The following is a 23,298-nucleotide window of genomic DNA, read 5'->3' as shown; positions in this document are numbered from 1 at the left end:
CATTCACACACTTGGCATGGGACTGCGAGCCGATAACGAGATTCTTGGAGGACGTTATCGAGCATGTTAGACGAATCACCAATGCTCAGGTACAGGCCACTCCACTGACGGTACTCTTGGGATGGATCTCCGAGGTTACAAAGGGCTCCAGGAAACTCACGGCCATGTTGCTATTGCTGGCTAAGAGACAGGTGGCAATCCATTGGAAGAAACAGCCCCTTACAATAGCTGCTTGGGTGAATACGGTAACTTATTGTAAAGACCAGCTTTCTAATTACTGGGAGTTAATGCCTAGCAGATCCAGGCCTGTGGACATTTGGAAGCCATTCATGGCCTGGCTGGGAGCAGGGGAGTCGGACCTTCTGAGAAACTAGGCGGAGGAGAATGGCTGCTAACGCCGTGCACCAGGGGCCATTGCCAAACCAGTAGGGCTGAGGTTGGGAGGGAAATGACGCAGAGGAGGGGGACCCGACGATCTGCGTCACAGAGTGAAGGGAAAGGGCGGCCGGAGTGAGATAACCACATACACCACACGACAAATAGGGTGACACTACAGGCATCGGGGTAGAGTAGGTGAGATGGGGGGAGGGAAGGCGGTAGTTGTTAGAGTAAGGTTTATTAAGTGTAGAACCATGCTATAAGTTGTAATAGCGCCGCCAACGGAATAGGAAGATTATGGCTTCAACGTACTGTACATCGCTGCCGGCCCAATGGGTTGTAGGCAAAAGAGCTGTGTCATATTGCCAAAGCATTCACATAATACTTGCTGCCGGCTTCCGGGTTGTACGCAAACTGCTGTGTTGGTGTAAATTTGCTAAAAAAAAAAAAAAAATTAAAAAAAACTTAGCAAAGTTACATGGGGAAGTATCAGGTCATCATGTACAGGTGTCCTCGGTCATAACTCAACACAACCACATGCCCCCCCAACCTCCCTCTCGTGATAAAGCAGTAAGCACATTCATGATATTATGTAATCAGGACTCTGCATATGAAATTTTGGATGACTATATAATGTTCAGTACTGTGACCTATATCTGGGTGTTCACTGCTATGATCCTACAAGTTGTGTTCACTATTGTGGTCTCTGATGTGGTCACTACTGCAACAAAGATGGAAGGTATTAGTAGTGCAGGACTGTTTTCATAGATCGGAAGTATTAGACAAACTCTACAGCTTTGCTATATGCCCCGAACCAGGGACAAAATAAATTTCTCAAACCCAATCAGTAAACTGTGCTACTGGCTGGATAATTATTTTGGGAGGCAGACTGCAACTACCACTAGAGGGTAGTTAGACAACCTCGGCCTAGTTGACCTGTAAAGTTGCAGCCATTTCCTTGCCGTAGAATGAATGCACTTTTCATCAGTGCACAACACCTTTGCAAGAATAAATTGTCTTGATAGACAAACTCCTAAATCTGGTATAGATTGCATAACTTGGCGTGCAGCAATTGTTACACCTCCGTCCAGTCTTAGGAATGATAAACTGACCCAAGGGAATAGGGCTCTGAGGCAGGGGCATTTGGAGACTCAGTAGTTCTATGCTAAAAGACATAGTAGCTATTAACACAGTAAGAGAGATGATTTCAGAATCCAGCAGCTATAGTGATGCAGGGGAATAGATTATTTTTTTTTCTTTCTTTTTTTTTTTTTTAAAAAAAAGCTTTATTGTGCAGAGAAAAAGATTACAAGCACAGGCCTACAACCTCCTGGGCCGGCCGCTAGTATTCAGAGATGTTTAAGCAGTTCAAAAAAACAATGACTGGCCCACAGGGGCTCCGCTAAATTACAGGAGATCAGACTGCACATAAGGGACGTCAGGATACACCCTTTTAAAAAAATAAATAAAAATTAATTAAAAAACCAAAAAGCAAGGCGAGAAACATTGAAAGGGCGTCTAACCACAGCAGAGGAATCCACACCCGACCACCATAGGGTGGTCAATAAAAAGGGGGTCTGAGAGGGAGGGGGGGGCCACGGGAAAACCAAACCTATACACAGATGAACAAATTAAGCAAGGAACCCTCAAGGATCAGGGGGACAAGGCAACCTCAGACTAGATTATTAAAGTGATTTGAAAGGTGTTAAATGAAGGAATTTGTGGAATTTCGGCTAGTTCGTAGTAAAACATGAGGAACGCCTTAATAGTGAATTTGCACTCAAATTTTTAAGAGAAGGAAGGGAAGCCTAAGACAAACCTGTCTAAAGGCATGGTGATATTTTGCAAATATATGGGGACAAATCTGTTCTTCAAAGTAGGATAAAGCCAAATCTATTCTTATACAAGCATTACTTCCCACTGTCCGGGGAAGAGTAGTGCAGGTGTTCACGAACAAGACCACCGCCATGTGGTACTGCAACAAACAGGGCAGGTGGGGTTGTTGACCCTCTGTCAGGAGGCCCTTTGCCTCTGGATATGTCTGAACCATCAGGGCATATCCCTGATGGTTCAACACCTGGCAGGTTCCCTGAACGCCAGGGCGGACAAACTCAGCCGCAGGTGCATGATGGATCACAAATGGCATCTTCACTCTGAGGTGATGCAAGGTCTCTTTCGACAGTGGGGGGAGCCTTCTTAGATCTATTCGCCACTGAAGAGAACGCGCAATGTCAGCAATTCTGTGCGTTGGAATTTCCAAGGCGGCACTCGCTAGGCGACGCTTTTCGTCACGAGTGTAGTTGCGGTCTGTTGTACGCCTTTCCGCCTATACCACTTCTGCCCAGAGTGCTGAAGATGATCAAGCGCGACCAGGCCCAAGTCATTCTTGTGGCTCCGGATTGGGCACAAAGAGTCTGGTATCCCGAGCTGCTCAACATGGCCATCGATCAGACTGCCTCTTCGGTAGGATCTTCTGTTGCAGCAGCAGGGGACAGTCCTCCACCCGAACCTGTCCAGTCTCCACCTCCTTGCGTGGGGATTGAGCGGCAGCAGTTGACTTCTTTCGACCTGCCTCCCGAAATCTGTGATGTAATCTTGGCAGCCAAGCGTCCCTCCACTAAGACTGTATACTCCTGCCGGTGGAACAAGTTTGTGGCATGGTGCACAGCAAAGGCTGTGGATACCCTTTCTGCCCCTCTTTCTGAAGTTCTCTTGTTCCTTCTTTCTTTAGCCCAGCAGGGCTCTACTCTGGGCACTATCAAGGGCTATCTTTCAGCCATCTCTGCCTTCCTTCGGCTGCCAGATCAACCTTCTCTCTTGAAGTCCACGGTAGTTAGCCGTTTCCTAAAAGACTTAACGCATCTCTTTCCTCCAATCCTCTTCGTTATGCCTCAGTGGGACCTGAATCTTGTTCTTAACTATTTAATGTGCGCTCCCTTTGAGCCGCTTCATAACTGTACTTTAAGACTTGTGACTCTTAAGACTGATTTCCTGGTAGCCATCACTTCTGCTAGAAGGGTGAGTGAGCTCGAGGCCCTTTCTTCCAAACCTCCTTTCTGGTCTGTCCATCCGGACAAGGTGGTTCTCAGAACCCGTCCATCCTTCCCTCCTAAGGTGGTCACTGCCTTCCACATCGGTTAGACCATTACTTTGCCCACCTTCTTTCCGCCTCCGCATCCTTCGATGGAGGAAGTGAGGCTCCACCGTTTGGACCCAAAACGTGCGCTCTCTTTCTATCTGCTCATTACGAAAGCCATTGAGCTCCTCCAAGAAACGGTTTATCGGAATTATCCCGACGTGTTCACAGTCCTTAAGGTAAGCGGCAGATATCCCTCTGTGGCCTTGGTTCCTATGCTCACCCCCTTACCCGACCACCCTTAATTCAATTTTATTCCCTTCTGGTTTCAGATTGTTTCACTACTATCGGTGTAAACTTAACTACCTGAATAATCGGCCTGAACCTCCCTTGTCGTATCCTCCGACACGGTTCCATGGCTGAGGGCCTTATCCAAGGTAGGCTATCTTCCTACACGCGCGACCCAGGTCCAATCGATTCCTAATTCTACTCCTTACCACCCTGTTACCTCTCCCTTACAGGTCCCGGCACTTGTCGTTCCTTAAATTATACCGGGACTGCGACCACGGACCCCTCTCCTCCAACGATCCTATCTGGGCCCAAGGTATGCATCAGTCCCCCCACCACCTTTGTCTAATCTGGCTATCCCCTCACGACCTTCACCCACCTTCATCCCCTTCATAGGAATCAGTCCGAATGTATTATACGTGCTCCGTGTTCACACTGCTATCTCGGTTGCATCACGTTGCCACCCAACCTCAGGCAACCCTTCCTTTAATTCTTTACAATGCTTGCTCCTTAGTGGCACTGTTCACTTGCTTCTTTCACTGTTAATTCTACTTTTTACCATTAGCCATCCGTATTGATCTTTTATTTTAACTTACTTGGTAGCGTAATTATTCTGAACCTTTGGCCTTGCCAAGAACACTGTGTGCCTATTTTAATAAGCGGTTTTGGTCATGCTGAACCAACTCTAATTCTCAATTGTTTTTCTCGCTTCCTTCCCTCTATTATTGTCACTTTTTTTGTTTGATTACATGTAAATCCTTAGGCAACATTGTTAGTCCTGATGATGATCCCTCTATTTCTGTAAACGGGATCGAAACGTCGTCGACCTTTGTAAACTACGTGTACACTGACTAAATCTGCTCATACCAGTGCCACGTTTGTGTTCACGACCATCCTTGTTTCATTCTTTATAATTATAACAAGCGTTTTTTGTTTTGGTTTGCCTTAAATGTTTGTTTCCTGTGTCCTAATGTTACTCATTACCTCACCTTTACGTTTGTCGGTACAGGATTGTACCCCAATTTGTTAAATTGTGCTTTGCTAATTTGGAATAAATTGGATTAATTCCCTATCCGGCTGGATAGTTGAAATATAGATTTGATTGTATTCTATATTTATTTAACTTGCATTAACTTTCACAAGGACCACTGTCCTTGTTAATAATTGATACCCAAGGTCCTTGCGTACTTAATTTGGGTCCCCTTGTTTTTGTTTAAATACTCTTTCTATCTGGATCGCCAAAAAAGTTCCGGGTGGATGACCAACTTTGTCTGCAACGTGGGCGCCAAGAAAGGTCAGGCTGTACACAAACGCACCATTTCTCGATCGATCGTTTTGTGTATTAAGGCATGCTATTCTCTGGCTAAAAAGGAGCCTCCGGTCAGGCTACGCACCCATTCCACCAGGGCAACGGCAGCCACTACTGCCTTGGGAAGAGGAGTTCCTCTAAATGACATCTGTCAGGCGGCCATATGGACATCGCTGCACACGTTAATAAAACACTACTGCCTGGACAGCTAAGTCCGGAGAGATGGCTTCTTCGGACGTTCTGTTCGCCAGGACTTTCTGGTGTGATCTTTGTTCGCAGACACACCACCGAGGTTGGTATTGCTGGGGTATCTATTCTAAGGTAAGGAATTTATAACGAACCTGTTTCTTTCCGATTAACAAGTTTCTTACAGATGTATCGTTACCGAAGGTAAGTAACATTAGTTAGTTATAGATTCCTTACCACCCCACCCATCCTCGCCATTCTCCGAACTGATTTCTAGGGTTGAGGACATTTTTTCAGGGTCCTAGTTTTGTGCACCAGTGGTCGGTATCTTGCATGGCTCTGCGTTTCTGGTGCGGAAAGTCGTGTACAGAACTGACGTCCGCATGCAAGGACGGCGCCTTAAGTAGCTGCCGCGACAACATCCCGGCGACCACGTCGACTGACACAGAGCCGACCGACGCCACCTTCCGACGAGCAGAGGTACTGCTGACGAAAAACTTTACGGATCCAGTCTGACTTCTGGGGGTAATTCTAAGGTAAGGAATCTATAACTAACTAATGTTTCTTACAGATATATCGTTACCGAAGGTAAGTTACTTGTTCTTCAAAGCAGAGTTTTTATACTGCAGTTTGTCGCATTCCCGCTTGCAGAGAACTCCTACCCAATAGATGGCCTATGTCTTCGGGCCTTTTTTGATGGCAGTCTCTTTGGGCAATTAGCAAAAAACACATTGAGCTCTGAAATTTTAGATAACTTTGAAATTACAGCTGTCCTGTTTTGCAGCGTGAATCTTTCTGGATTCACTATGCTGTGCATTATTCCGCGATCTTGTGGTTGGGTCCGGATTCGTAGTCTTTTCTTTGTTTTTTTTTTTTTTTTTTGTAGCCCAGGTGGGCGTCGACGACCACCATTTGGTGCACCTCCCGTGACGTCGTCGTGCTTCCTGCGGAAGTCCCACCTTTGGGGCGCCATCTTCAGATTCTTTTTTCCGCCATTGGGTCTGGATCGTCATCTGGAAGCTCCAGAATTACACTCGAAGGAAGAAGAAAGAAAAGCGAGTTTTGTCGATAAATACTAGAGGATATCACAGGAAAGGAATAGATTTCATCAGGAGCGCGAAGAAAGGAGGTTCAGCGCCCTTTTTCTTCGACGACCTTGGAGAATGCGCACTCGGAGGCCCTGAGCGCAATGGACAAGACGCCATTCAAGTTCTGCCCAAACTGCCACCACAAGTTTGCGCAGAAGGACCAGCATCCGGTCTGCAACCTCTGCCTACCGGTCGAACACCAGAGTAAGGACTGCAACGCCTGCTCAGCCATCGCGCCAAAGACGCTCAGGGTGAGAGATCGGCAGAGAAGAGCCAACGCCAGCATGGATGGCAAGGGTAAGGCCCCGTCGCTCTACGATCTGGGCCTCTCCACGGACGACGAGGACAACGTCGCCGAGACAGCCGAAAACTTCACGGTCGTAGAGACCGACCAGAAAAAAGAAGACTAGGTAAGAGAATCGTCGAGCGCAAAACAGAAAGTAGCTCAAACACGAGGGTGACTCGAGAAAATAAGAGTAAGTCCACGAAGGGAGCCCCGGCGCCGAAAACTTCGACGACCAAAGGGGGAACCATGGACAAGAGGCCGAGCGGATCCTTAGAAAAGGACTCCCTGGTGCCGAAAGACGCCGAAAAGCAAGGGTCGTCGAAGACAACCCAGGAAACGGGCCGATCGACGCTGAAAGAACGGTCGACGTCGACGCAAGTTTCATCGAAAAGACCCGCGGTCGACGCCGAAAGCATCTCCGAGATGGAGAAAAAGAAGAGGCGGCTCGAGGCCGAAATGGAGAACATCCTTCAAAGGAAGAAGGAGTTCGACGCCAAGATGAAGGAATTCAAAATTCCAACGGTTTCATCGGCGGACGTCGTCTAGGTCGAGGACGAATTCGACACCGAAGGACTAACAAGGGATCTCGAAGAGGAAGAAGAGCCCTATTATGATGGTGAAGCCGAGGAAGAAGACCAACAGTCGTTCTACGACTCGGCGCCATCTACCAGCCACGACATCGAATGGCAGGATCTCGACACCGAAAACCCGGAGGAGCCCGTGGACACGTACCCTTCGAGGCCTTCGCCACCCGACGACATCGGGGTGTACAATATGGTGGTCAGGAGCGCAGCAACAGCCTTCGGCGTCAAACTCGACGAGGAGAAGCCGAAAGCCGATTTTCTCCTCGAGACCCTGCTCCCCATCCAGACAAGGAGCCAGTTCCTCCCCATGCTACAAAGTGTGATGAATCAGGGGAGAGAAGCCTTCAAGGAACCAGCGACCTGCCGGTCGATCACGCCCAGGACAGAGAAGAAATATAAGCACTCTTCCCTGGACCCCCCTTACATCAAGGGTAGCGTGACCGCCGACTCCATCATAGCTTCCACGGCCAGGAGAAGGGCCAACGTACCAGCAACTTCGGGCCCACCACCTGATAAGGAGAGCAGGAGGATAGACCTCACAGGAAGAAAGGTCGAGAGGAACGCCGCAATGCACTGGCGCATGGCGAATTCCAATGCACTCCTCAATAGACACCAGTACCAGCACTGGGACGAGATGGAGGAGCTAGTAAAGCACCTCCCCGAAGAATACCGCCAGAGAGCCTCACACCTGATAGACGAAGGCAAGAACATCGCCAACTCGTGTATAAAGACGGCGTTGGACGGGGCAGAGACTTCAGCAAGACTCATGGCCATAGGGGTCACCGAGAGAAGGCATGCATGGCTAAGAATCTCGGGATTCAAACCGGAGGTGCAGAACAACATCCTTGGCACCCCCTTCAACGGGGAGACACTGTTCGGAGCAACAGTGGACGAGAACCTCACCCAGCTGAAAAAAGAAACGAAACGGCGAGGTCCATGGGGGCCCTACAGCTGAGGGGAATGAGGCGAGGCAATCCCTCGAGGAGACCCTACGGTAGGGGAGGAAGCCAGCAGGGGCCGTCGCACCAGACGTTCCAGCAGGGTCAGCAGGGTGAAAGTCACGGACAAGGTCAGCAGAAGCAAAACCGGCAGTACCAACCTCGGGGCCAGTCCTTTCGCGGGAGAGAGAACGGACGTGGCCAAAGGAGGAGGGGGGGGGCGAACAGCCCTTGTAGGAAGGTGGATATCTGACTATGGTTACCCCCACCTTTTTGCCTAGTGTCTAGCTGGTTTTTCGACTTAGTTGGCATGAGATCCTGCCATTCAGGGTCTCAGGCTGTCTGCTCTCTCTTTAAAATGGACTCCATGTACCCTAGGTACATAACCAATTGGTAAGGATCACCTTATTGGACCCTGTACAGTGTACCCTAGGTACCCAGGGCATAGGTGTACCCTAGGCCTCCCAGGGGCTGCAGCATGTATTATGCCACCCCTGGTCTGGCCTTCCAATCAGACACAACTGGCTGATCACTCAGCTGGGGCAAGGTCGTGTAATCACCCCTTGCTTAGATATAGTATGCCTATATCTACCCTTATATATAGACACATGTGTACCTATCAGTCACTCCAATGGCAGGCCTTAACAATCCTGGAGGCAGAGTGCTTGGTAACGTGTGAGATGGTGCTCTAGCATGAGCTGAGCCTGTCTGCAGCTTTCGGAACCATGTCCTTATAGCTGTTCTATGATATAGCCTACCATATACTCTTAAAGTGCCTTATAATCTTGAACGGTTATGGTAACTATGGTTTGGCTTTATCAAAACATGTCGTGTAAGGTGTCTAACACTTTGGAATAATACCCCCATACCATTTCTGGTGATCAGGATATTATTCCTCCCTTCTAGAGGGAGAGACATGTTAAAATCCTACTTTGCTGTTTAACTCTAACCAAAGCCTCAGCATCACAAAATGGATGCTGCTGCCACGACACAAGTCTGACCTCCTGCAGCTGGGAGTGATCCCAGCCAGGGAGGCCTGGACAATAGGTTTCCTGCTTGGGGAGGTGCTAGCACCTCCCCAGACAGCCTTTAGTGTATTGGGGCAGGGTGGGCTGAAAGGAATGAGACATCCCTGGGGCACACAAGGTGTTCCTTGCATAGTCCAGTTCAAACCGGCGCTGGGGCACTCCAGCCCCAGCTCTGGCGCGAAACTGGACAAAGGGAAGTGGGTGTAACAACCCCCTCCCAGGTCACACCCATAAGGCGTGACCTAGCAGGTATCCCAGCCCCCCAGATTAGTATAAGAGTGGGAGTTGGGCCTCAAGACTTTAGATTATCCTGAAACCTGCAAAACTGAACAGAAACTCTGGACCTTCGACATTCGACGAAAGAAGAAGACTGAAGAATCTCCCTTGTAGCCAAGGAGTGGCTACCCTGTGCAAACAGGCACCATCAAGAGACTACCCTTTGCTTTGCCCACGTTCTACGAGGAACCGACTGCAGAGCCCGACCAGAGCCTTGACTTCCAGACTTCTCCGACCCTCATCCACATCTGCAGCAGAGCTGAGATCCGTGGAGGCGACTAGCGACGTGGGACCGGCTACCTGGGAAAAGTGGCTAGTAACTTACAGCGCAGCTTCTGAGGTACCCTCGAAGTTGTGCACCGGGGATTGAGAAGCCCCAACCCCAAGCACCATCTGCACCGAAGATCAGCCCCCCACACTCCACGAGTCCTGCGTGGGGCCCTTCAGCATTTTCCTGCTTGCCGCGTCTGTCCGGTTGCTTGCCCGCTGGCTAGTGGCCTCTGTGACGACGCACCCTGAAATCTTCTGCGCTGGTTTGGCTCCTCCAGACTGGCTCCCGCTTCTCTGCAAAGAAGAAGCACCCCAGACCTTCCTGGTCTGCACCAGAAGCAAGTCCTTCGTTCTTCGAGGGTTCCGCTTGCCAAGGCTTGGTGAGTCCTAGTCCAACTTCGACGCCGCCGACAGCAAGAGCCTTCGTGGGACAGCTCGCCTCCTGGTCCTGGTCGCCCTCGACGCTTCCTGGTCCTCCTGGCTGCAGCGACAAGCTTCACCTTCACCTGCAACTCTTCACGACATCGCCTGGTTCCTTCCTGGTTCCACGTGGTCACTGGCTAGTGACCTTGACTCTGTCCCTTCTGCTTGCAGGTTTCTTCTCTTCTTGATCCCAGCCTTGGGATCCACCGGACACTCTTCCCTGACTGCCTGTCAGCATCTTTCTTCAGGCATCCATAGGAGTCGACGACGAAAACGACGCATCTTCACCCCTATGCACCCGCAGCCTGTGGGCTAGGTAACTTGGGTACTCCGGTGCTCATCAGGATAGTGACTATCCTAGTGTCTAGTTTTCAAGTCTCAACTTCCTAGCTACTCCGGAAGTGTCCTAAATCTACCGTTTTCTAAACTGTACTATTGCTATTGACTTTTACGCATTACGCGTGAGTGTTTCCACTCTGCACACGAATCCCGTGGGCCTCCCACTTCCTAACTAACGCTAGTGTAGCCCCAGCGATTCCCTAGGCCTAGGCCTATTCTATTTCCGTGACAGTGGTTCTTATACCACTTACTTAGTATATGGTTTGCGTGGCCCCTAGGGCCTAACTGTATTACTTACCTGTGTGACTTACTGTATGCATTAATAAGACTGTGTTGTACTTACCTCTAATCTCATAAAGAGTGCTGAGGGTTTGCTTAGAATAAATACACTTTATTTTATATATATATCTGTTGTGGTGTCCTTTCATTTGGTATTCAAGGGATTATATATGGTATCACAGCTGGCTTCACATGCCATTCAGAGTTTAGCCTAAGACTGCTCTTGTCCATGCTACCACTAGGATAGCTGGTCTATAAGGTTGACTTTACAACCAATCACCATAAGGGTATTTGGACTGATATAAGGTGTACACTAGAACTAGTGACATCATACATCAGGCCAACTTCTCACAGCCCTCATCAAAGTGACTCAGCACGCAAGAGGACGCCTACCCTCGTCATGCCCCCAAGGGTGAGGCGCAAAAAAGTAACATCAGGGGGAAGAGAATATTCAAAAGCCTACGAGCATTCAACACCAGTAGGCGGAAGACTGAGGTTCTACCTTCAGGAGTGGCGGCGTATAACCACAGACAAGTGGATACGGAACATCATGCAGTACGGATACTGCGTAGAGTTGGAGAAAAGACCTCCAAACAGGAAACCAAAGGGAAGACCGAGATCGGCCCAAGAACTGGCACTACTCAGAGAAGAAACACGGAAACTTCTAGAAGAGAGAGCCATAGAGGCAGTGCCGTTCAGAGAACGCAACAAAGGGGTCTACTCAAACTACTTCGTGGTCCCGAAAGTAGACGGAAACCTCAGACCCATCCTGGATCTGCGTTACCTAAACAAGTTCATCAGAACGCAGAAGTTCAAAATGACTTCGCTGCAGGAGGTACTGCCCCAAATAAGAGACGGGGACTTCATGGTCACCGTGGACCTCAAGGATGCCTACCTTCACATCCCAATAAACAGAAGACACAAGGGCCTTCTAAGATTCAACATCGAACAGGAACACTACCAGTTCACAACCCTGGCCTTCGGATTAAAATTGGCACCAAGGGTCTTTACAAAATGCCTGTCGGCGGTCGCGGCCCACCTACGAAGACAGGGAATCCATGTCTACCCCTACTTAGACGACTGGCTGGTCAAGGCAAACTCACGCGAGAAGTGCGAGAGGCACGCAAAACGCGTAACAGACACCCTCCCGAATCTGGGGTTCTCGATCCACTGGGGCAAGTCATCTCTGGAACCGGAACAGGTGAAGATTTTCCTGGGGGCGAAAATCAACACCCTCAACAGTACAGTAGTGCCCAGCGACAGGAGGACAGATGCACTACTGAAGGAGACGCGGCTCTACCAGAAGGGGCGAGCTCTGACAGTGAGGGCTGTGAGCAAGATGATTGGGATGATGGCGTTGTGTATCCAGCTGGTGCCGAATGTACGCCTGCACATGAGACCATTCCAGGAATGGCTACAACAACAATGGTCACAAGCAAACGGAAGTTGGGAGGATCTAGTGGTTGTTACGCACGCAGTGCAGGAGGAGATAACTTGGTGGAACAGAAACAACATGACAGGGAGAAGCCTGACACCACCAATTCCAACAGTGACCATTATCACGGACGCATCGCAAAAGGGATGGGGAGCGCACATGGACAACCTCAGAGTGAGGGGTCTGTGGGCTCCAGCAGATGCGGTTCGCCATATCAACTACCTCGAATTGAAAACAATCCTGCTAGCCCTGAAGTCATTCCAGAGGCACCTGTACAACCAGAGGGTGTTGGTTCAAACAGATAACACCACGGCAATGTTCTACATCAACAAACCAGGGGGGACACAGTCGTTCCCTCTCTCCTCTCTAGCTCAGGAGATTTGGAGATGGGCCATACCTCTCAGGATAGATCTACTGGCAATTCACCTACCAGGGAAGGAGAATGTGGAGGCAGACTGGCTAAGCAGGCAGACCTCGGCATCGCACGAGTGGGAGCTCAATGGCCAGGAAACGGAGAAACTCTTCCGGGGATGGGGAACTCCCACAATAGACCTATTTGCAACACGCCACAATGCAAAATGCCAAAGCTTCGCGTCCAGGCAACCAGATCAGCAATCCCAGGGAAATGCCCTATGGATAAGCTGGTCGAGGACATTTGCCTACGCCTTTCCACCGATACCCCTGTTGCACAGAGTGCTCGACAAGTGCAGAACCAGCAACATGACTCTGATCCTAGTGGCTCCGCAGTGGGCGAGGCAGACATGGTTCTCACAGATTCAAGAAATGGCACAAGGCAATCCATACAGGTTCGAGAGGAGGAAGGACCTGCTCTCAATGCAAAACGGAGAGGTCCTGCACCCAGAGCCAGAGACCCTCAACCTGGCGGCATGGCTCCTGAAGACCTAGAGTTCGCACACCTAAGATTGCCTCCGAGCACTATGCGAGTGCTACGGGAGGCAAGGAAACCAACTACACGAAAATGCTACAGCGCAAAATGGAAGAGATTCACTGTGTGGTGCAGGAAAAAGGGCCTGCAAAACAGAATGACAAGAGACTCAACAGTACTGAGGTACCTCACACACCTTCTAAAGAGTAACCTCTGCTCGAGCTCCCTAAGGGTACACCTAGCGGCAATCGTGGCCTACACCAGAGGTGAAAAGGGTGGAAGTTTCTTCACCTCGCAGGTGGTGAAGAGATTCATGGAAGGAGCCAAAAGGATGGCCCCCCCGAAAAGGTTGCCGCCGCCGGCATGGAATCTGAACGTGGTTCTGACGGAGCTCATGAAGGCACCGTTTGAACCCATTCACAAGGCCACACTGCAGATGTTGACGATGAAAACGGCCTTTCTGGTGGCCATAACCTCACTACGCAGGGTGAGCGAGCTTCAAGCACTAACACTACAGGAACCCTACATTCAGATTCACAAGGACAGAATAGTCCTGAGAACAGACCCACACTTCATGCCCAAGGTGGTGTCGGCGTTCCACATGAATCAGAGTATTCAGATACCAAGTTTCTTCCAAAACCCGACTTCAAACGCAGAAAAGGCCCTGCACACCCTCGACGCAAGAAGAGCGGTGATGCACTACATTGAGAGAACCAAGGAACTCAGGAAGTCGAAGCAGCTGTTTGTGTCCTTTGCTACTAGCTTCATGGGTAGGCCAGTGACTAAGGGCACCATCGCTAGGTGGATTGCCCTCACTATTCAATTCTGCCACAAACAGGCTGGACAGGAGCTAGCGGAGGGGCCTCAGGCTCACTCCACAAGGAAGAAAGGGGCCACGGTGGCCTTCCTGGCGAACACGCCCATCCAGGACATATGCCTCGCGGCAACTTGGGCATCTGTGCACACGTTCACGAAACACTACTGCGTGGACATTCAGATGAACAAGGAAGCACAGGTTGGACTGAAGGTGCTTCAACACATTTTCAACGACCAACGCTCATCTACCACCCACCCGCCACAAAATTAGGAAAACCGCTACACAGTCTATGCACAGCATAGTGAATCCAGAAAGATTCACGCTGCAAAACGAATAGTTTCTTACCTGTCGGTGGAGTTTTGCAGCTTGAAGATCTTTCTGGATTCACTAGCAAACCCACCCACCTCCGCCAGGAAGATGAGGCTGGAGGAAGAGGGGGTGAAATGGAAAAGATCAGAAGGAATGAAAAATTACAGAAAAATGGACAAGAAGAATTAATCTATCGCCTAGGGTTAAAAAAAAAAAAAAAAAAAAGGGAAAAAAGAACCCGAAGATGGCGCCCCAAAGGTGGGACTTCCGCAGGAAGCACGACGACGTCACGGGAGGTGCACCAAATGGTGGTCGTCGACGCCCACCTGGGCTACAAAAAAACCAAAAAAAAACAAAGAAAAGACTACGAATCCGGACCCAACCACAAGATCGCGGAATAATGCACAGCATAGTGAATCCAGAAAGATCTTCAAGCTGCAAAACTCCACCGACAGGTAAACTATTCGTTTTATCCTACCGGCCATGGAAATGAGGATAGACATCGTAAGTTGTATATCAGAATTTCTTTCCTTTTCTGATGATTTCAACTGTCTTTTGAGAAAGGCTCATGTGTAATGCATCAGGACAACCATGATAAATCTAGGTTATTAAGGGTTTTTAAAAATTGTACCTAATTGGTTAATATGTAATGTATTATTAATGGACCACTTGTGTCTAGTTCCATGTCATCAATATGGATATTTAAATGCAAAAATTGAGTACAAACAATATTATAGCTATCTTTCTAAAATTCCTACCAAGTTGTCAATCGATGCTTTTTTGCCTAAAGTTCTCATGACAGAAATAGTTATTTAGTAAAGAGAAAGGACAACCCAATAAACCCTTACGAGCAGGGGTAAGCACGGAGTAAAGGTTAGGGACTTGATTTTCTTTTTGTTTGGTTCTCAATGTTAAGTTCTTGGATTCCCATTCTTAAAATCAGGTGGTATTATTTATTACATCCCCATTTCAAATGTCGTATAAACTGGGCCATTTCCTAAGCTGCTACCGGATTGATGTCTAGATATTGGTGAGTTCCCCAGACCTGTTTAGTCCAACTGATGTTTTCTGTATATTAACTCGCTCTCTGGTTGACTGCATATCTGTGATTAGTTGACTTACAGTGTCAACAAATTATTCGAAGTGAGTTAATTTTGCCTTTGATTCATCTTGGGATCGTTTTAACTTTTATTGTCCGTGTATCTAGATTCTTTGAAGACTTGATTCCACTTCAAACACATTTGCACTTTTCAGTTTTTCCTCTCACATGTTTGATTGTCACCATTAGTGCACTGGCATTTAAAGCTGGTATATAGGTGCACAGATGTGTTTATTACTTTTTTTTTTTTTTTTTTTTTTTTTTACTTTTGTTGTACATGAGGGTTTATCTCTGTGATTCCTATTACTATGATGGACCTGAGATGGTCTCTTGGACTAGCACATTCAAGACAGAAACGTCTACAACCAGTCTATCGCTTCCTGTATGAATCCCCTGAATCTTCACAATTCTGCTAGTTGATCTTCATAGTGTTAAGACATAGTTTCTAATTGAAAGAACTTTTGCGTACCTTGTTCTTTGTTTTCCTATTTAGAATTGAAATTATTTTGGCAAGTTTAATGTACTATGGAAATTCTACTGATTTGTGATCAAATACATATAATTATAATGATTAACTCAATTTTTTTGTGTGCCTATTCTTTAGGAATAAGTGCTTCATAATATTTAACCCCTGATCTTGCTTGGACAGCTAGTTCTCTTAAATCACTTGGTTGAACGTTCTCCTGTAAATGATTACCTTGCTAGTCCCTAACCATTACTCCTAGAAATAGTCTATTTCTTTTGTCATAGAAAGTTATCTGGCACTTTAAAAAATATATATATATATATAATATTGAGACAAGGGCAAATGCAATTAACTTCATGTATGGCATGTCTGATATGGATATTGCTAGAAGGTTTTTTTGTTTTAAGGTGCGTGTGTATGTTTTTATATCTTTTTTGAGTGTTTCTTTTACTCCTGACTTGTAATTATTGTATTTGTGTGGTCACTTAGTTGTCTCTTAAACTTCTTAATAAATAATCCGGTTTCACCACAGGAGTGTTTGTGGCATGACACCAGACATTATGAAACGTTTTTTTAAGTCTCCTTCTGTACCAGCATCTCCCATCATCTGTTACGTATCTGCTCCTGTTGATTTTCACATTCTTCAAGTAATGAGAGAACACCCACATGGCCTTCTCCATTTGATGAGGAGTTCTAATTTTGACAGTATCACTCCCATTTTGATCAGGCATGTGAACGTCCTACAACCCGATGATCATCTTCTTGTGTCACCAGGGAGATACTTGGGATGCTATGTTACAACCCTTCGAAAGACTAAGGAAATGTGGAGAGATCCAGTATGCCCACAGCCTTTCTCTGTGTGTAGAGATGATTTAAGATTACTGCTAAATGCTAGCAAGGTTGAATAACTCGATTTGTCATTGCACTGAGGGTTATAATGGCTAGCACACATCATTTGATTTGATGCTGCTTTAGAAACTCCTTTTGTCACTGATACATATTGCCCTCCATTGTCCACAGTGATGGTTTATCCCAAGTGCCGTGATGAGCGTTCTCCAGGAGAGACTGGCAAATTCATTCTGGCGGAATGTACTGGATGCAAGCACTACAGTGCGTGAGGGAATGTTTTTCTGCCTCTAGTTCTGTTGATGCCTCGCGCTAAGGCATGCACAAATACAAAGTTGTGTATGCATATCTGTGTTAGCACATCACATGTAGAACAATGGGCTTCGGCAACGTTTAAGTAGTTTAGGTTCCTCCACCCAGCTGCATAGGGATTGTAGTGCATTCTTTCAAAGATGAAGACTCTTCAGAGCGAAATGCATTGATAAAGAATGTAGCCTTTCTTTGTTAAACTTGGTTCTGTTTGATATTGTGTTCCAGCTTCAGATTTTTTGCTCTTCTGCCCCTACTAGGATTTTCTGATGCCTACAGGGTATGAAAAGACTGGGAAACAGAAGGCATCTGGTTGATGACTATATCCAAAGTAGAGGTCCCGTCCTATCACATGGACTAACTAGATGTCCTTACAAGTAAAGCAAATGCTTTTTGTAAGGAAAACCCTCAGCCACCGGGGTTACCCCTTGGTGGCAGTGGCATGCTTAATCATTAGGTTCCTTTCTGTTCTGCTACGGAACAAGGCGTCCTGCTACCAGGGAATTTCACAGGAGAATTGATTAATATGAAGCGTTTGTTCCAAGTGAGTAGGAGATGGATGAGTTTTATTTGTGGGTTAAAAATACCTGTCTGGTGGCTGTAATTGCTTTAATGTAAGCCCCAGTCTGCATGATTAAAATCTGGGAAAGAAGTTAGGAAGTATGTGGGAGGGGGGGCAGGATTAATGGCCCTACCTTCCTCTTAGTGTCTGGTCTTCATGTTTCTGCCACCCTTCCCTGTGGCGTCGTCGGGACCGAACATTTCACTCCCTGAGAGCATTCCTTGCATATTTATGAAGTGCATACCAATCACACAATCTGCTTTAAAAATTAAATATATACATCTGCTTAGTGTCTGTTCCTCTGCTTATTAAACAAAACCAAAAACCTTGATAGTGCTCCATAGGTCCGCGGATGCGAGGCGGCCTGTAGTCACTGTCATCAAGGAGCCCGCCTGACCCATTCATCTACTTATCTGTATATGGTGATACCATATGTGCTCACAATATTGTCTTGTACGATTGGCATTACACACCATCTTTAAAGTATGTGTCAATGTTTTCAAAGATGAACAAAAAAAATACAAAGGGAGCAGAGTATCTTTTAGAACTAATAACTGTCAGAGCTAATATGGATTATCTTTTTTTCAAGATTTGCCTGACCAGTCTACCTTGCTGTTTGATTAAACATTCGTCTGAGTACTACACAGAAGAATAGATTTTATGTTTCGATTATTAGCATTATATTGGAGCCAGTTTCTTTCATTTGAGAATGTTAACATGCATGCAGTTTATGAGCTGATACTGTGAAGTGAAATGTTTTTTTGAACCTTTGAGTTGTCTTCTGGAGCAGAGGAAGGACTACTAGGTCATTGAGCTCGTCATTGAGTTGATTGCTTTTACCTGGTAGATTGAAGATATGTAAATTACTCACCCAAAAAGTCTTTGAATAAGAACTCTTCCTACACATACCAAACAACACTATCCATGATCACGTGCACACATGCAACCAAATATATACACAAAGGCAGTCATATTCACCAAGGATGAGCGACACTGACCTAATTATATTTTTATAGTTCGTAGATGCTGGCACTCTGCTGTAATCTCATTGCCATTACCCACTGTAAAACAGAGTTGGAGATTGAGGAGAGAAGGCAATGTTCATGATTTAGCAGAGGAATGGTGGACCTACATATGTGTTCCATTCAGAGAAGATTTAAAGTCTGAAATATTATAAACCAAAGATCTATGTGGTTGAGGAAATTGCTAGGGATAGTGCAACCACCTCGCTCCATGTCATTTCCTACTCTTTTCCCTGTCCTGCGCATTTCTGTGCCTACAGGATCTCGCAGGGGGCCCTTTTCTTGACACTGCACATTTGTGTAACCACTTAATGCATTCTCAGTATTGTGGTCTTGTATCATATAGATTTTGACCTAATTAGACTAAGACACCTAATAGCAACTACTTGCAGGTGAAAAGACCTCGATTGGAAACAGTGTCCACAATGACATGGCGTGAGGTGTTCACCCGACGTTTGGCTGACGTGCGCATTAAGAAATAAAAGTGAAGCTATATTGCGAGTGGCATGTCCTCAGAGGCATCTTTAGCCAGTACTGCATTTTTAGCCATCAACTGTTTAGTCATCAACATTTCATTTTGGGTTTCCCATAAGAATTACATACCAATAAGTACTAGTGTGAAATAAGTTATTGACCAATTTAAAAGGAATTGTTAACAATTTGATGCATGACTTCGGACTACTTAAAAGCTTTTGAAAAGTGCGGCCAGAATGCTGGGGTTTAGGTGATGTGTGAATCACATCAATGCAGTGGATCTTTGACAGTTTTGGTGTGTTGCTGCATGTTTGTCCTGTTTATCACACTGCTGAAGGACCCAGAAGTGAAATTGTACTTTCATAAGTCTGTGCTTGAAACATGCATGCTAGACTTAAATGAGCAGATCACTCACCAGGTTGGAACGTTCTGAGGCATGAAAATCAGATCAAGTTCTTATTTAAAACAATTATATGACTGGTACAAACATTAAGAGAAAGTGAACTATTGAAAGCAAATTGAGGTGAACTACCACATGGTCCTAAGCCTCAGTTCCGACTGGTTTATATCAGAGACAGTTTTAGGCAGGCTATGGAACAGTGGCTGCTTTGTTGACCAGCAGTGTTGACATCATAGCAGTGGCCCTTTTGCTTGAGCATGTTACCTTGTGCTGTCCTCTACCTCCTGAGCATTGTGCTGGTCTTCAAAGGGAACCCTAACCTTCTTCTTTTCTGTTACTTTTCTCTTGTTCTCCTGCCAGTCTATCTCATGATGCTGTGAACAGTTCTCTGACTTGGTGCAGGTGACTAAGTGACGTCGCTGACCTCAATTACAGGGTACAAGCTGACTTGTGTTCTAACTTCCTCCAGGTTCATGCTCTTGGCCAGGTAGTCTTTTGACTGTCGAACCGATCAAAAATTAGATAACCATTTGATTACTTCCTAACTAGCTGCAGCAGTGAACAGGGCCCATACTGATGTACCTTGTACCCTGTACTGCTCAGAAGTGGGCGGACATGTGTCCGCTGTCTTTCAGCTTTTTTTATTTGCTCACTTGTGGTGTGAAACATGACTGCTTGAGTCCATCTCTAGTATGAAAAAGCAACATTGCCATGCCAAGTGAGGCATAGACCGGGCAGATTGTGAGCACAGCACAACCATGTAGTGGATCATGCTGGACGACCACTGTATGGGTGTAGTGTCTCACGTTCTGAATAAAATAAGTGTTGTTAAGAATGAGTTGAGGTGCTAATCGCCAACAAACACTGCCATAAATTAAGCACTGATGATTTTGAAATGTAATTGGGTCTGCTTTCTACCCGGCGCAGTTGGAACCTGTAATATTTCATTGGAAAATGATTTTTACATTGTAGGTAGAATTTCTGCAGGACAGATTAGTGAGATTAATGCTGTGTCCATTGCAATCCATTTATCACTTTTCTTGCCAGTAATTCAGGGCAATCTCCATATCCTAAAGTCTAAAAAGAACTGTCAGGATTTGCATTGAAGGAACTAATGACCTAAGACAAATTAGACAGTTTATTGTGTAATAAGGTCTTGTTGCTGGAGGGAAAATTCAAAAAGGAAAGTTTGATTGAATTGACCACTACACGTATTTGGCTCTTCGCTTTCAGAACATCCTCAGTACTCACTTTTAAAGGCAAGGCTGCAACAGTTGGGTCCTTGAGATTTCACTGTTATAGGAATAAATCTCTGCCATGCCACTACATGGCGATGTGTTAATATTTTCTTTAAGCAATTTCGGTTTGAAATTAATCTAGTTAATTTTCATGCAGGCAATATAGCCCCATTACTACTTTTGGAAATGGTAGGTGTCCTTGTTGTCCGCTTTCACTACTTTCATTTACACAAAATGTCATCTTTTAAAGGTTTATCAGTGGTTCTTCTCTAAAACCAGTATTTTCCATGACTTTGTCAGCTCTTGTCTATCTGCTATTTATCACTAGTTTCCTCCTCGTGCCAAAATATTGTATGATGGTTTATGGAGCACCAGAACACTTTGTGTAGCCTTTTAGAAAGCGTGCGGGATATTTGCAAAATAAGTTTTTAGTGTCATGAAGGGTTCATTCACTAGTGTTGGACTATTACAGCATGTAAATATGTGAATGATACCTTGGCTTCAATAACCATATTCTGCCGTTTTTCTCATGCGTGATTCGGTCATTTTGCCATTTGCCATTGCTATAGCTTTGTGCCGCTTCTTATCCATCATCTGCTTGCATATAATTATGTTGCTTGATGTAAAAATATTAAATTCATATGTGATCTGCACTGGAGGACCTGTCATACTGATTTAATAGTTATGCATCCTAATTTCTTTCCAGGAGCATGTTTATCTTGCTCTGTCTTTGTAAACTGTATCTGATTGTTGCAAATTACTGGAGAAGTTAAATCATGTTTGGAATGTTAAAGTTAAAGTACTAAGTTTTTGTTTTTGTCTGTGACCTGACAAAAGGGAAATAGAAACAAAATGGGCTGTTTTTACCTTACAGATGACGTGTTTCTTCCCAAAGATATTGATCTAGACAGTGTGGAGATGGATGAGACTGAACGGGAAGTGGAATATTTTAAAAGGTAATTGTCACTGCTTTTTTTGTCAATACTTTGCTAGTGTGCAAATATCTCTTAAGTGGCATATAAATTATAGAAGACTTTTAACATTGAAAGAATACTTAGACATTTTTTGATTGACTGTATACAAGAGAGAATTTCAATATTGAAGATGGAAGTGCATGAAAGATCTAATAGTCTGAGTGGAAATTAAAACTTGATTCTAAAAATGAGATGCAATTTGAAGGATCAGTTTTAAGAACCCAGCACAGTTGGACAACTAAAGGGTATGATGTTTAGGTGGAGTGTTTTTTTGAGGTGGGAATCTCTCTAGAGAAGGATTTGTTCATTGTTTTTGGTTTTATGAAAGCAACTTTAGTTTGAGGATGCCTTTGCTTTCTGTAGTTGGTGTGCAAATTGAACCCATTCCATCTAGTGGCCATATCTGGAGATTGTTTAGATGGATGAAGGTATAATTAGATCAGGCTAGTTTGAATATGTTGGCTTTGTCTAGACTTAGTCTATGTTTACTTTAAAAGAAGCCAGCCCTATAATTTGTTCTACGGCCAAGGCATTTTAGATGCGTTTGCCTTTGCAAATAGAAAAACTGGACCCGTTCTAGTGATTTATCTGTGCCATTTTAACCCAGCCATTTTTTAGCCTACAAATTTATGCAAGTACGATTAGTATTTTTGGGCCCTAAACATTTTTGCACTTTGACCCTAAGGGTATAGGGGATAGTTTCTGGGGCTCTGCATACAGGACCTTTGCAGACTAATAGAGGCTGCTAAAAGTTTCTAGCTCAGCGATGATCGATTGTTCCACGATTTTGGCTGGTTACCCTAGCATAAGACGTAGAACCTAAACAGAATAAGAGGCTGTGGCGCTCCTATTTTATTGTGCAGGAAGTTTGTAATGAGTAGTACTTGGTACCACTAGTCCAGATTTTTAAGCTTTTTTTATTCGCTGTTACACATATGCAGGTGGCAACTACATTCACTTAATGCTACAAATGGGTCAGGGAACCACAACAATTGTGAAACTACCTATCCCAATATTCAGAAACGCCCGAATCAAAACTGAATTGGCCTCAGAGCCTCAAACGGTTTCACCAGCCTACATTGTCACTTTACCAAACCCTACCAGAAATTCTGCAAGCTGGGCATTCTATTTGCTGGTGACTTCCTTCATACACTTCATGCAACTCCTTAATAAAAGTAGTTCTCCAGCATTGGATCTTTCATAGATGCAATTTCTACTGCATGTCTAGTGTGAGGGAGTCCCCAGTGTGAGTTCTACTTCATCAATTCTAGTGACCTCAAAACGTAAGTATTTAAAAATGTTAACTTCTGGATATTGCCCTAGACCCTTCTTTACCTGCTGCAGCACAGTGAGTTTTTTATGGTGCTTTTTCTTCTGGGCCTGGAGATGTTTCTGTTCTCTCAAAAGAAGAATATATCACTTTAAGACCAGATCCATTTGTGGATTATGGAAAGTGTTTGCGGATTATCCACAACTAGAGTGCATTTGCTTCCTTTATGCATTGCATGTCTCCTCCTTTGGGAATGATTCAGTGAAAAAGTGGCCCTCTAAAAACGTCTGCAAAAAAAGGAAACATTTGGTTGTCTTCTGCAAAAAGGCAGTTAACTTCTTTTGAGGCAGTCACTTGCCATTCTGGCTCTTCAAATGAAAACAGTGAAGTTCAAGTCACAGAGGATCATTAGAATGAGCGTGCAACAAATGGTGGAGGATAGG

General features: G+C 45.6%; 1 protein-coding gene across 4 annotated transcripts in view; it reads left to right on the top strand.

Moving 5' to 3' along the window:
* Window positions 1–23,298, top strand: part of FAM193A (family with sequence similarity 193 member A) — a 489,141-nt gene that overhangs the window by 449,912 nt on the left and 15,931 nt on the right. For all 4 annotated transcript variants that reach the window (XM_085642531.1, XM_085642534.1, XM_085642533.1 and 1 more), the window contains one exon: window positions 21,486–21,567. In XM_085642531.1, the coding sequence (XP_085498657.1) occupies window positions 21,486–21,567 (82 nt within the window). The remainder of the gene's footprint in view (window positions 1–21,485; window positions 21,568–23,298) is intronic.

The sequence above is a fragment of the Triturus cristatus genome, chromosome 2_2 (assembly GCF_964204655.1).
Source record: "Triturus cristatus chromosome 2_2, aTriCri1.1, whole genome shotgun sequence".
NCBI classification, from domain to species: domain Eukaryota; kingdom Metazoa; phylum Chordata; class Amphibia; order Caudata; family Salamandridae; genus Triturus; species Triturus cristatus.
The sequence above is the reverse complement of the archived record's forward strand: the minus strand, read 5'-3'. Positions and strand labels throughout refer to the sequence as shown.